Source organism: Canis lupus, chromosome 1 (assembly GCF_048164855.1).
Source record: "Canis lupus baileyi chromosome 1, mCanLup2.hap1, whole genome shotgun sequence".
In the NCBI taxonomy this organism is placed as follows: Eukaryota; Metazoa; Chordata; class Mammalia; order Carnivora; family Canidae; genus Canis; species Canis lupus.
Genome location: NC_132838.1, coordinates 96,019,216 through 96,033,777, shown reverse-complemented (window position 1 = coordinate 96,033,777; position 14,562 = coordinate 96,019,216). Strand labels below are relative to the sequence as shown.

Sequence of the window (14,562 nt, the reverse complement as noted above, 5' to 3'; positions counted from 1 at the left end):
CCGCAACAGGGCCCTTCTCCTTCCAACAATTGTGCATGACAGAAACAAACTGGGTCCCCTTGTACCACTGTCATTGGAGTGCCGGCAACAGCAGCTCAGGCTTCACCCTACCGACACGGTACACCTGAGGGACATTCAGTCCCGGTCCAATGTGTCTCCCGCAAACAGTACTCATGCTCAGCATCACCATTAATCAAGGATGTCTTTTCCAAGGAGTTTTGAAATGAAATTGAATCAATCTTTAAAAGCAGTTAAGTAGTTTGAAAAGTATGGCAGAAACATACCAAACGTGCCATAAAATCCTCTAGGCCCACAAGTCCCCACGCCATACTTCTTTAGAGATGCCAAAGCTGCTGCCTTTGTGGAAGAAAAACCAGGTTTCAATAATATGTCTTTCAGGGTTCAAAACTGACATTTCCAATTCTGTAAGCCACAACTTCCCCCCACCCCTGACTACTTTCCTTCCTTTCTTAGAACTGTGGCAATTTTAACAATAGGATATGAAGAGCAGACACATGTAAAGATTTAAGGGACAGAACTTAAAACATGGAAAAGTTGTATTAGTTTGATTATCAAAATGTGGTTAACTCAAGGCCTTTATAAATTTTGTTTTTTTTTTCCTTTTTTTTTTTTGTGTGTGTGTGTGTGTGGCATTTTTGGGCATGTCTTTCCTCAGAACGGTTCATTGGCTCACAATACTCACAGGACATGGAGCAATGTGCACATGTCTGACGATTACCTGGGTCTGGCTCACATGTTCTCTGGACGTTACCACCACTAACCCACATCACTATTGCCCACCCTTTGTCAAAACCCAAGTCACAGCTATGCCAACAAAGAGTAATGGCAAATGCCAGCGGAGAGAGCCTTTTCTGATGATCTGCATGTATCTTATCTCATGCCCAATCTCCTAAGTAGTCATGCTGTCTTCAGCATAGGTGCTACTTACCTTGACCCGAGGGTTATCCAGCAATCCAAGAAAATTAAATGAGGCAAAATTTACACATTTTTTTCCATTCACCACAATGTTGTGGCTGGGAGGGCTGGGGAAAGAGAGGAGAGTGGTATATTCGCATAGACATTCACATTATAGGGCACACGCTATCACATCACCCTGGTGGCACACAAGACAGAAGTGCTATCACTACCCTATTTGTATACCAGTCTCCTAGCTCTTTACCTTAATTAATTATTTTAAAGATTTATTTCCATAGAGAGAAGTGTGAGTGCATGTGCTTGAATAGGAAGAGGAGCAGAGGGAGAGAGAATCTTAAGCAGACTCAGAACTGAGCACTGAGCCCACCATGGGGGTTGATATCATGACCTCAAAACCATGACCTGAGCTGAAATCAAGAGTCAGCCTGCCTAACTGACTGAGCCGCCCAGGTGCCCCTCTTTTTCTTATTTTTAAAATGTAAAATCAGAAAGTGGTGCATTAAAAATCAGCCATTAATTCTATTCTTATTAGGCTACCTTGCAATACTTAAAAAAAAAAAAAAAAAAAAGTGAGCTGTAATTCCAACACAGATCATGGCAAATCTTTGCTCTGATTTTAAAACTCATTAAGAAAAAAGTAGCTAAGTGAAAGAATGAAGTACCTTCGAAAAAAATCTGGAATAAGACAAACAGGAAGGAAATATACAAACATCTAGATCAAAAGCAAGAATAGGCAGAAGAAGTTATGGCTTTACAGTTAGGTAGTTTAAAACTACGTATTAACCATAGAAAGACACTAAAAAAGTAAGCAGAATATGTTTCCAAGTTCCAAAGTTAGGGTTGGAATACTGATAAAAGAGGAATTCCTTCCCTGTCCCTTGGGGAAAAAAAGAAATAGGGTGGCCAGCAGCACAGGAGCATAGATCTCAGTTGGGCTGGGACAGGAGACGAGTTCTTGAAATGACTTAGTCCTCTGCTGACAACTGTCCCAAAAGCCATGCTTCAAAAACAGGGCCAAACTGCGGGTCAGGAGCTAGTGAGGCCAACTTAGTCATGACCAGCCTCCTATAGTGGAAGGAAGCCGTGGGAACAGAGCGATACAGAGCCCATCAGAGCGCTTGGCATAGCACACAGGGCCTGGAGTTGTGGGACGAACTTGCTTCAGGGGTACAAATGCCCTGCTGTGCACACAGGCTGCTCTGCTAGATGCACTACAGTCAGAAAAGACTGGGAAACCTTGCTCTAGTAACATTTCAACAGAATCAGTTTTCTAGGAGAGAAATAGAAGATGCTGGAGAATCAATCAGGGAAGGAAGAGAATGACCCCCAGAAGCAGGCAGACTCACACAGAAGGCAGAGGACTTAGGGAAAAGAATACAGGGTGCAGTTAGTCAGATGGACTCCACATGCATTATCGCTCCCTGAGGCTTCAGGAGCCCGGGGCAGCTCCCTGACCTCTGTGAGTCTCAGCTTCTTCATCCTTAAGTGGGGGGAACACCTACCTTTCAGGTAATTGCTATAAAAGTGCCTGGTCCATAAGAGGTGCTCTCTAAATATTCCTTCCTTCTTTTCCTTCAACGCACCTGCTCTGACTCTGAATCCACCATGCCATTTAGTTGCCTACTTCTCAAGGCTTCTTAGGCTTCCCAATATTCCTGGTGTGGAGGTGATGACACTCACAAAGAGATGCGAAAACAAAATCCCCATGGAGACAAGTCTGTACTAAAGGTTGCTGCTGGAACAGTCAAGGCCATTCTACAAAAACTAATATGCAGAGAAATCAAACCATCAAGAAAAAGTAGGCCCAAAACTCCTGACCAATTGATAAACTGCCAAGAGGCACTGTGATGTAGATACAGGGATCTTGTTTCCATTGGCACCTGGAGCAGAAGGAAACCAATTTCCAGTAAGAAATGGAAGGCTTACGTCTGTGCTCCACACAGGCTTGCAGGGATGTCACACTGGACACGCAAATGCTGGAGCATAAGACCCTGAAGGGTCTCTCACAGAAGCAAACAGAGCCAATCTAAAAAGACAACTCTAAGATCAAAGCCTCAGGGAACGAGAAGGAGGGAAAATAAACCCCATTCCAATAAAAAAACCACAACCTCACTATTAGTGACAGTCAGTATTGCAAAGTGAACTTAGAAGTAAGGGGGACAGTGCTTTCCCAGGAGACTAGTATTATAAAACCCCATTAATGATGGGTGGGGCACCAATGTGAGAACAGGCACCCAGAGTAATGAAAGACTCTAGAACTCAAGAGAACTAGTGTACATATTAATACCTGGGGAATGACAGCAGTTGCCCCACAACTACGAAATCAAACACATTTCTTTCTCTATGGAGAAAAATAAAGTTGGATAAACATGGACAAAGGTGAATTCTAGACATATTAAAAACCTAGAAAATATTATAGAAGAGATAATAGAAGAAAACATAGAAGACTGTCCTGTGGCACTATGGAGTAGAAATGATTTCTGAACAAGTTCTCCCCACACTCAAAGAGTGAGACTAAATGGATGAATTAGAGTCAAAATTAAGAATTCTGGTTAGGCGCCTGGGTGGTTCAGTTGGTTGAGTGTCCGACTCTTGATCTCAGCTGAGGTCTTGATCTCAGGGTCGTGAGTTCAGGCTCCATGTTAGGCTCCATATTGCCTGTGGAGTCTTACTCCACAAAAAAGAATTTTGCAGTGAAGACACTACAGACAAAACAGACTGGGTGATAGACATTTACTGTATGTCACTGAATCTACGATGCTGTCACTGTTTTTTATGTACCATTAAGAAAGAAAAACAGTGCTGATGAAAATGTAATGATGTTTTCTTATGTGTGCTTATGATTTCTGAGTTGACAATGAGAAGTTCTACTAGGTTTGCATAGACACAGATTTCTGTCACAATGTCTGCACATCTAAAAGGGAAACCGTAAGATAAATCTGTCAACACATCCCTAACCTCTACCCAAGGCCCCAACTGTTTTCTCCCTGCTGCTAATCCATGACACCATGGATTTCATGGTGCTCCTCCGATATGCTCCTTCCTGCTGTTCAGAGTACCTGTCTCATGCAGGAGGATGCTCCCCCATCATCCCTGATAACACCTGACAGGTTAGTGCCCCCATGCTTCAAATTGTGATACTGGAACTTTCCCACTGGACTAAACTCATCATTCCCCTCAATCGAACTGCATTTCTGAAAGTAAGCTGTGATTATCAACAGGCAGCAGAGATTTACAAAGGGACGTTCGAAGCTTGAGTTGCTGCAGCCTGTGTTCACTGGCTCGGAGTCTGGCCCTTTCTCCTGCCGTACACTGACTTACCTGCCAGCAACATTCACGACTCAGTTCAAGTGCTGGCAGTAAGTTCATGGATACACAGGCAAGGACACCCTTGCTAACAACAGCTCTCAGCAACCATAAGATGCACCCCCATTTCAGAGATCTTAAAACAGGAAAAACAAGAGTGTGGGTCTTGAAATGAACATAATGGAATACTACATCAAAATCAGACCACAGATTAAAGTCTACCTGGTGTAAGAGGTTCTTGCAAATCAAAAAAGAAGCTAGGAATCCAGGAAAAAAGAGGTAAAAGATATCAGGAGGCATTGACAGAAGCTAGTAAGTATATGATATGATACTCAAAGGTTCAAATAATCAAAAAATAAAAAATAAAACAATGTGGCCAAACAGGGCTGTGGCGAATGTGGATCCCCATACAGTAACTCAGGGGAGCAGAGATGGATGGAGCTCCATGCAGAGAAGCCCTGCAGGGAAACTAGACAGGCACGTTCCAGAGAGACTCAAGCAGCTCCACAAGGGGACAGTGATCCCACCAGATCCTGTGTGGCAGTGGGGAGCACAGGCAGCTTTGGTATCCTGAGGGAAACAGCTAAGTACACCACAGAATCACGTGTAGCAGTCAGGAGGAATGAACACAAAGTATACCAGCCCTCCCACATCTTCTGTTTGCCCTGTTTTGAGATTTTTTCATTATCACTTAACACCAGCTTGCATTCTATTTATTTCACTGTTGGGTTTGTCTGTCCCAGAACTGTGATTTACTGTATGTGCTCAGCATATTCCTGGAACAGAGTAGGCACTGAAATATATGCTCAAAAAACTAAGTGTGAATAAAAAAATCAGAATGAAGTCTGGAGCACAAAATTAAAAATGTACATTCATAAACTGTTAAAATGTGGTTCCAAAAGTAGTATGAAAATTGACACCAGGAAACCGTGCTAAAGTGGACTAGGGATGCTGGCAGATGGCCTGGCCAGGGAGCAAGATGGCTCCATGTCAGTCACAGGAAGAACTGTCCGTTACAGACCCTCAGAGGAGTTAATCTCCAGTTACAGGTGGCAACAGGGAGAGAAAGACACTGCATCTCCTACCAAGGATCCACCACCCCTGCAACTCAGCTAATGAGAAACCCTCACCACCCTGAAATCTTGCTTTTTCTCCAATAAACTTACATTAAAGCAACCCATCTCAAATGTCTCCTCTTCCTCCAGAAAATAATCTTCTTCTCCCTTGTTTGTTGGACTTGCCTATGGTTTAGCTTCCTTGTCCCAAATTGTAATTTTTATTCCCAAATAAACCCATTCCTGTTGATAAAAAGAACTATTTTTAAGGTTAACAATACATGCATAATAAAAATAATAAAATGTATCATTTTAATCGTTTAGAAATATATGCCATCATGTGATGAGTGAAAGTTCAGCACAAGTATTTCCATGGGGTGGCTGAGTGGGTGCAGGTGAGGGGGAGAACAGATGAAAGGAGACAAGGGCTAATGCACCCGAGAGCAGAGTGCTGCCTGGCATGGGTGCCAACCAGCAGGGGAGACAGAGGACAGAGTCAGCACCCGTGTCCACAAGAAGGGCCCCATGGGGAGAAACTAACACAGAGTCCCTGGCAAATCTGAGAATGGGACGCACACGATCACCACCTGCAAGGGACACATGGCCCACAGCTGAGCTCCTCTATACATGTACACGTAAAGAGTGTGTGTATGTGTGTGTGTGTGTGTGTGTGTCCCATCTGCCTATCAACTGCTTCAATTGAATTCAGGCCAATACATTCAAAGACATTAAGAAGAAATGGACAATGAGTAAATGACGGTAACCAAACCCTCTCAAGACGGAGACCCGAGGGCAGCCCGGGTGGCTCAGCGGTTTAGCATCGCCTTCAGCCCAGGGCGTGATCCTGGAGTCCCGGGATCGAGTCCCATGTCGGGCTCCTTGCTTGGAGCCTGCTTCTCCCTCTGCCTGTGTCTCTGCCTCTCTCTCTCTCTCTCTGTCTCTTATGAATAAATAAAATATTAAAAAAAAAAAAAAAAAAAAGGAGACCTGAGCAGCTAGGAGGACTCACTGAAGACATTAATTCAGGACAAAAGATCTAGGCCCCAGCTTTTATGGAGCACAGGGCATGGTGGTGATGTCACAGGGCAGTTCTTTAAAGTGGGGCCTTCTGTACGCCAGTGGTCCCTACTAGTTCCCCTAAGGTGCCTGATGTACGGAAGGTGAGAACAAGCCTTCTCCCTTTCCGGTCAGTGCAGACGTTAACCTCCGTGGAGCCTGAACACGGAGCCCTGAGAGAGGTCACTGAACAATTATGAAGAAGACAGAGGGCCAACGATGATAGTCCATGTGGTCAGCATGCCTACAATACAGTTGATAAGAAAATGTTAAGACCAACTTTACCAGGCACAATCAGGGCAAAGAAGAAAGAAACAAAACTCCTCTGTCAGCACACAGGTTATTAGCAACATGAACTGGGAATGTATAAAACTAACAAAACAGCCACGGTTAAGTAGACCTTATTCCAGGAAGGTGAGAATTAATAGGAAAACCCATCAGTGACTTCTGGTAAACAAAACAGAATGAAGAGAAAAACCCGTCAGCCTTTGTTCCTTCTAATGGCACGTAAAATGCCTCCAAGGTCTAAATAGCTGATGCTACTAAGACCATGATGCAAGGAGAGATGGACAAGTTGTATTTGAGAAGTCAGAGACCAGAGGGGAAGCTGCAGGTGGGCTGACCATGAGAAGCTCAGCCACAACAGCTGGAGAATGCTCCCACACTATGGGAACATCTCCCTGTGAGCATGCAGATGGTTTGGAAATCTTATAAGAAGCAGCCGTTTGCTCAGATCTCCTTCCTGCTCTGCAGAAAGACAGGAGATTTACTCTCTGGAAAGGCTTGAGCATAAACTCAAAGTCCTAAGGACAGCTGAGAGAATGGGGCCATGGTGAAAACAGCAATTAAATAAATAAATAAATATATATATATATATATATATATAAAATGCAAATATATTCTGCATCATGAAAAATGGGGACACTGAGCTCTCCTCCTGGAAAACAAAGGAGTAAATCTTAGTAATTTTGGATGAGAGAAGGATTTTAAGATCTAATACAAAAGCACAAGCAAGAAAACAACAAAACAGATAAACTGGACTTCATTAAAATTAGAAACAATTGTGCTTCAAAGTTCACTGTCAGAGAAGTGACAAATCCATAGAATGGTGGAAAATCTTTGAATTTCATATATTTGATAAGGGACTGGTATCAAAATACATAAAGAGCTCTTGTAAGTCAATGATAAAAAAGACAACTCAATTAAAAAATGGCCAAATGGGGATCCCTGGGTGGCGCAGCGGTTTAGCGCCTGCCTTTGGCCCAGGGCGCGATCCTGGAGACCCGGGATCGAGTCCCACGTCGGGCTCCCGGTGCATGGAGCCTGCTTCTCCCTCTGCCTATGTCTCTGCCTCTCTCTCTCTCTCTCTGTGACTATCATAAATAAATAAAAATTTAAAAAAAAAAAATTAAAAAAAAAATGGCCAAATGAGTTAAGTAGTTATTCTCCAAAGAGAGTAAGTGGCCAATTAGCACATGAAAAAATGCTCAACACTATTAGTCATTAGGGAAATGCAGTAGGATACCACTTCCTACTTGGACAGAATGGGACTCTGGGGTGAGGAAGGGTGGCATGGTGGACTGCAGTCTTTCTCTGAAAAACTTAACTGCTATGCATCATTTAGAAAAACCTATCAGTATAATTTGACATAGTAACTGATTAGAGCTGGGAAGTCATACCATCATCTCAATAGATACGGGAAAACATGGGATAATATTTAACATTCTGATTTTAAAAAATGAATGAAAAAGTTCCCTTAGCAAATGCAGAAGAAATAGGAAGCCTGTAACTTGGTACAGGTTATCTCCCAGAAGCCACCGGGACACTGAGGTCTCTGTCACCACTATCATCCAGCCGCACGGGAGGTGTCCTAGCCAGCGTAGGTAACACAGGAACAGAAGAAAAAGATGCTCCTCATGACAGCATGAACACACCCTGGTTCCTAGAGATGAATGTGTTAAAAGATACACAACATTCATGTCCTGGTTGTTAAGCAGGTGTACAGTGGGTGGACACTAATGAAAGGTACGTGGGATCTCTCTGTATTACTTCTTACAACCGCATGTGAACCTACTATTATGTCAATGTAAAAAGTAGGAAAAAAAAAAAAGAAAGAAAAAGATAGGCAGTCTTTATGAAGAAAGTTACATAACTTTACTGTAGGACATGAAAGACCTACGTGATACACCATGTACCCAGTGATAAGATTCAGTACCAGAGAAACTCCAATTAATCCAAATCAGTACACTGCTAGTCACAAACCCAAACTCTTTTTCTGGTCAAATAAGATCAGTTAAACCGAAGCTCACAGTGAAAAAGAGAGCCGCAAATAGCCCAAGCCATTCTGAAGGACAAGGAGGTGAAGACTTGCTCTAGTCAAGGCCTATTCCTAAGCTGTGCTATTTATATGAAGTTCTGGCACAAGGAGAGACAAAACACTGAAAGGATAGAAATATAGCCAGAAACAGACCCGACAGAAGGGCACACAGGATACCAATAAAGGGAAATTTCTACTCAGTAGGTAAAAAAAATGGACAATTCTACCGAGAACGCTAGGATAGCTGGCCACCATACAGAAATAGGAAAATCCGACCTCTGGGGTAAGGAAGGACTTCATAACCACCGCATTAATGATGAGTAAGTCTGGGTTCAGAACATGTAAAGATTGTCTGACCAAAGAAATCCATAGAGTGAAGAAGGCAAGCCTCCCTGAGAGTAGACCAGAAGTGGAAGTATATACTCGGGAGAACGTGCTGCATCACACCATCAGACAAAGTACCGAATACTTTCATGGCATCAAGAATACGTGTTATAAGTATAAACATAGGGGAGACTGGGGGGCTCAGTTGGTTAAGCATCCTAGTCGATTTTGGTTCCAGTTGTGATCACGGGGTTGTGAGTTCAAGCCCCATGTCAGACTGTGCTGTGTGTAGAGCCTGCTTAGGATTATCTCTCTCCCTCAGCCCCCCTCACTCTTGGGCATGTTCTCTCTCTAAAATAATCTTTTTTTTTTTTTTAATATGAATATAAGTGAAAGAAAGACATCCACCAACTTTGTGATAATGGCTATCCCTTGTGGGAGGTAGGAGTAAGTGGTAGATGGAAACGGGTTTCTTTATATATGTTTGGAATGTTTTATTTAAGATAGATTAGAAACAAAGAAAGCAAAATGGTAATGCCTATTAATTATGGACAAGGGGAATACATGTGTCAGATATTTCCTGTAAATTTTAAAATACTTCTTAAGCAAGTATATACAGTAAAGCAAAGATAAGCAACAGGAGAACTAAACACAAAGACAGATGAGACCCCGGAAGCAGGGAGAGAGGCAGTGCAAGGAAGGCCACGTTTTAGAATTCATACTGAGAGTCAGGTGCTGCTGTCTACAGCTAATCACTAAGATGTGTGAGCACACTATTAATATCTGGTTACAAAGGTTACCTACAACAGACCTAAAATCAGAAACAATCAAGCTAAGAAAAGGGAGGAGTGTTGCTTTTCATTTCAGGTATGTCTCACTATTTGAAATATTATTGGGAACCTGTATTATTTCACAAAAAAAAGTTGTTTTTTTTGTTTTGTTTTTATAAAGGAAGAAAAGGACAAACTGGATGCCCAAATTGGAGACTATAAAAATTGTCCATACAGCCTTAAAAGAGAGTTACATATTGGGCACCAAGGCAGGGAGTTTCTGATCTTCAGAGATTTCTGTCAAAAAAGAAATACTATGTAAACCTCTGCATGCTTTGGCAAGGATACCTACAGGAAACCAAAGATACAAGTCCTTCAAGAAGCAAACCAACTTACCCTGAAACGATGTTGTAGTTGAGAGCAGGATGGTCTTTTGAGATGGGAGGAACAAGAGGTTCTGGCTGCCACTCTTCAATCAGTTCTTCCTTTTCCTACAGGAGAAAAGAAATTAAAATACAGCAGGGTACTAGTCACAGGACAGTGACTTATTTTGTTCCTTTACTTCTGTTATCAACCAACCAATAAATTTCTCATCTGTCCACCTGTGACCATGAAGACAGAGGTTAGAAGCCATTCAAAACCTCTCATACTCAAGAAACTGCAGATCCATAAAACAAAAGGACACTGTATCTAGTTGCCAAAGTTAAGCTTTAAAAACACACGGTTTTGTTTTTCTTCCACGGCTTTTAGGGTAAGATGTCTGTGATTACCAAATCTTGCTAAGCCCCCAGCAGGGCTTTCAGAGGATTACTCTAAAATTATGTCTAGTCATTCTCTTTAAAAAATGTGTAGTATGGATTGATAGCTTTATTTATTTTTTTAAAAAAGATTTTATTTATTTATTCATGGGAGACAGAGAGAGAGAGAGGGAGAGACACAGGCAGAGGGAGAAGCAGGCTCCATGCAGGAAGCCCGATGTGGGACTTGATCCCGGGTCTCCAGGATCACACCCTGGGCTGAAGGCGGCGCTAAACCGCTGAGCCACCCGGGCTGCTGATTGATGGCTTTATAAATAAAAACTCAAACTACTTAAAAAGCTAAGCTAGAAATCGGCTTCATGGCCACCTGATCATTCACAAGGAGTTCTGAAACGCCAAGGGAAACAGCAGAGACCGGACCTCTGTCCTGGACGGCCCAATCTTACTGCAATGATATCAAGAGTATTCTATGGCACACTAATCCCACAAGGCAGTCAGGACAAAATGGTGGGGGAGGGAGGGATCTGTGGTCAAGGTCAGGGCATCTCTCCAAATGGAGGTTCAAATATCCACTGGCCCAGGAAAAGTTACACAAAATCATGCAATAAGACATCCCCTACTCTGCTTCAGCCAGGTTTCCAGAACGTACTGGCCCTAAGAACCGCAGGCTGCATGTCCTGCGGGGGACACTGCCTGACCATCCTCCAGTTATTGGTAATGACGAGGACAGCGGGAGCCCATCAGTGCCAGCAGGGAAGCAACTGCCGCAAGTCTGCGTTGATTCGACACCATCTTGCACTTGTTCTCCTGAGTGCTCCATCTCCATGATCTCCGAGCTGCATTCAGTGCACCCACTTTGTGAACAAAGCTGTAGAGATTTTTGTGGAAAAACCTTTTTCACAGTCACTGGTCTCTCTAAACATTCTGGCCCAAAGCTACAGGGGCTAGACAGGGAGATGATGGCAGTGACAGCAACGACAGTGCAGTCAGAACGTGCTTCCCTCTTGCTCTGGGCACAGTTCCTAGGTGCTCCCACCTGAGCAAAAAGGGTAAGCTTCTCTTTTACCAGCCCCCTCATCCTTCCGGCTAATGGAACCCCATGTGGGCAGTGCCACGGGTCCTCTACACTTCCACTTCCTAAGGTTTGCCTGGCTTGGGCTGGGTCCAGAGAATGCGTCACAATTCAGTTTGGGGTGAGGAGATGAGAGGATTCTTTCCAGCTCCAAATTTCCTTTATGAAGAATACAGGGAAATCCTTCATTTTCCTCATGGTGCTCCTCATGAGCAGCTCATGTAATCCTGCACATTGGCAAGAGATCCTGGAGATCCTGTCCCTGTCCATGCTTCCCTTCTGCCATCTATCCCTAACACTGCTGATTCCCCTTGACAAAGTACAGAGCTCTGTGGCAGGGTGTTCTTCTGGGTGTCTACTTTATTGCTGGCTTCTCCAACTTTGCTTCCCTGATATTTCATTTCCCTTGATTTTTCACACTTGATTCTCTTGATTTTTTTCATTTCAAGTGTGTATTGTTTCACAAAATATTATTATTTCACTACAGAAAACATTTCAACATATATAGGTAAGCTACCACAAATACTCTTTGAAAAGATGTAGCAACTGTAATCATACACTGAGTAATAAATAAAAGAGATTTAATTTCTTACCTTGACTGTAAGATCAGATCGTTCTTGTAATTTGTAAGTTTTAGAGAACAGGAGTCTAATTATCCAGAGAATCAGAATTCCTTCCAAAATAAGATGGTAAGCAGGAGCCTAAGAATGAGTCAAAAACCAAAAAAAGAAACAAAATAAACACTTCCAAAATCTGCACATAAAATGTAATGCACCTGTATATACTGTCTTCCATGACCTTTAACCTATTACTTCTTAAGATTAAAACTTAATCTTTAAGACTCTTTTCATTTCTACTCACTCCTTTCCCCATTTCTAACAGTTGGCAATTTCTCCTTCACATGGAAAATCTTTAATAGTAAATCTTTAACACCTCTATATGAAAGAAATTTAATTCTCAAAATAAAATCTGATGCAGAATCCCAACATGAGGAACAATGTCAACTATCAGATCCTTCAGATAATGTACATTTCTACTGGTAGGAAAGAACAGTAACCAACATTTCACAGCTCCACCAGCCTTCTAGCACCCCAATACACCATGGATGAGTTAGGAGTTATCAGAAAATCAGTTTCCACAATTCTTGGAGTTTTGCACATTTTACTATATTTTCCGAATCCCCGATAAGCCTCTTTAAAACCTTCTTGGATCCTGGATGAGAAAAAAAAAAGCTTTATAAATGCCAAAAGGAATGGCAGGTCTTTTTCCTATAGCAGTTCCCCAAAAGTAGGCAGTTGCAGTGTGTTCCATGTCAACAGGCCTAAAGACACCTTACTAAAATTATCCATGCCAAGTCTTCTTTTCAACTGTGCATTTCCCAGATAAAGGCCGGGCTTTTATGTTTTGCACAACTAGACACTCTAGGTGTGTGTGGAAGATTCCGACCTTTGTAACTGACTAAACCACAGTTATAAAGTGATCCACTCCAACAGGCTGGCACTGGAAAGTCATTTAAAAGAGGCGTTTAGAACATAATTACAAATCATTTTCAAACATTAGACAAAAAGAAAGTGAAGATGATTCCTCATAGTTTAAAAAAACCTAGAATGTGGACAGAAGGAAAGCAGACAAATTCGAATGTAGGTAAATATCTAAGTCAATACACAAATAGTTTTCTAACTACATACATGTCACATACACACACTATTATTTCTCTTTTGGGTACAAGACCCCTCAAACTCTACACACTAACTATATCAAAACTGGAAACAAGAATGGAAATCTCGGGGATCCCTGGATGGCTCAGTGGTTTAGCGCCTGCCTTTGGCCCAGGCTGTGATCCTGGAGTCTGGGGATCGAGTCTCTCATCAGGCTCCCTGCATGGGGCCTGCTTCTCCCTCTGCCTCTCTCTCTGTGTGTCTCTCATGAATAAATAAACAATATCTTAAAAAAAAAAAAAAAAAAGACTGGAAATCTCTCTTTAAGATGATTTTTAAACATACTGATCCCCCTTGAATACAATCCATTTAAGAATAAGGACTGTGGTCTAAGCATTCTTTCGGTTTTCTCAACAATTGCACTCTAATAGGCAAGCATCTGCCCAAGTCTCTAAGCATCTCGCTCCACAAAGAAATCATCCTAAGAAAAACTGAGATACTGTCTAGTGAATTAAATCAAAATCACAAACGCAGCTTCTTTCCCTGGGAATGTCACATCCAAGAGAACACCTCACTCTTGGTCAGTTAGGTAGCCTTCAAAAAGGAAGCAACAACACAGAACAGAAAATTGGTCATTAAAAAAACAAGCAAACAAAAAAAACCCTTCAATTTCAGAGGCTCTTATCTCAGTTACCATAATTAGGTTAAGGTGGGCCATCACTCACACCACATCTGTTGTCAATTCTTTTTTCAGGAAGTCCTGATAAGTCTCGCAGTGGAAGACACCAGGGTCTCCCCTCGCCAGTAAGCAGCTATGTTCAGGTTTTACAGAATTATCAGAAGAAAATCTGAGGCTCGCTTTCAATGAAGAGGGGCTCTATAATATAGCGCAGGAGTTTTTGCCCTGTTTGATCAGTGCGCTAGCCCCCGCCTCTAGATCCGTAGCCACCCGTCACCACCTAACTGTGTAAAAATATACATCTAAACGAAATCAAATGAAAAATGTAGTCCCTCCGCTTGCACCGGACGCATTTCAAGGGCCAGCAGCCACATGTGGGTAGTGGCTACTACACTGAACGGCTCCTGCACCGGGTAGCGCGGCTCAGCCAGCCTTTCAAAAAACCCTTAATTATCCGGAATAGCCTTTAAAAAAAAAAAAAAAATCTCTAAAAAATTGTTGTTTCTTTACAGGACAGAAAAGGGGGCGCAAGTGGAAGAATGGGAAACGATTTCGTACTCCCAGTTCCTGAATCGTTCGGCTTTCGTGACCCCTCGCCCCGACAGAACCGAACTCCAGTGTACAGCGCTGT

The 14,562-nt window shown here is 42.5% G+C and overlaps 1 protein-coding gene across 3 annotated transcripts in view; it reads right to left on the bottom strand.

The window, feature by feature from the left end:
• Positions 1 to 14,562, bottom strand: part of SPTLC1 (serine palmitoyltransferase long chain base subunit 1) — a 65,087-nt gene that overhangs the window by 50,029 nt on the left and 496 nt on the right. For 2 of the 3 annotated variants that reach the window (XM_072840978.1, XM_072840968.1), the window contains exons 2-5: positions 12,188 to 12,295; positions 10,161 to 10,255; positions 950 to 1,043; positions 285 to 357 (exon numbers count right to left, since the gene is read on the bottom strand). In XM_072840978.1, coding sequence (XP_072697079.1) covers positions 285 to 357; positions 950 to 1,043; positions 10,161 to 10,255; positions 12,188 to 12,295 — 370 coding nt within the window. Of the gene's footprint in view, positions 1 to 284; positions 358 to 949; positions 1,044 to 5,408; positions 5,541 to 10,160; positions 10,256 to 12,187; positions 12,296 to 14,562 lie in introns of those variants that run through there. The other variant, XM_072840985.1, reaches the window with a different exon arrangement.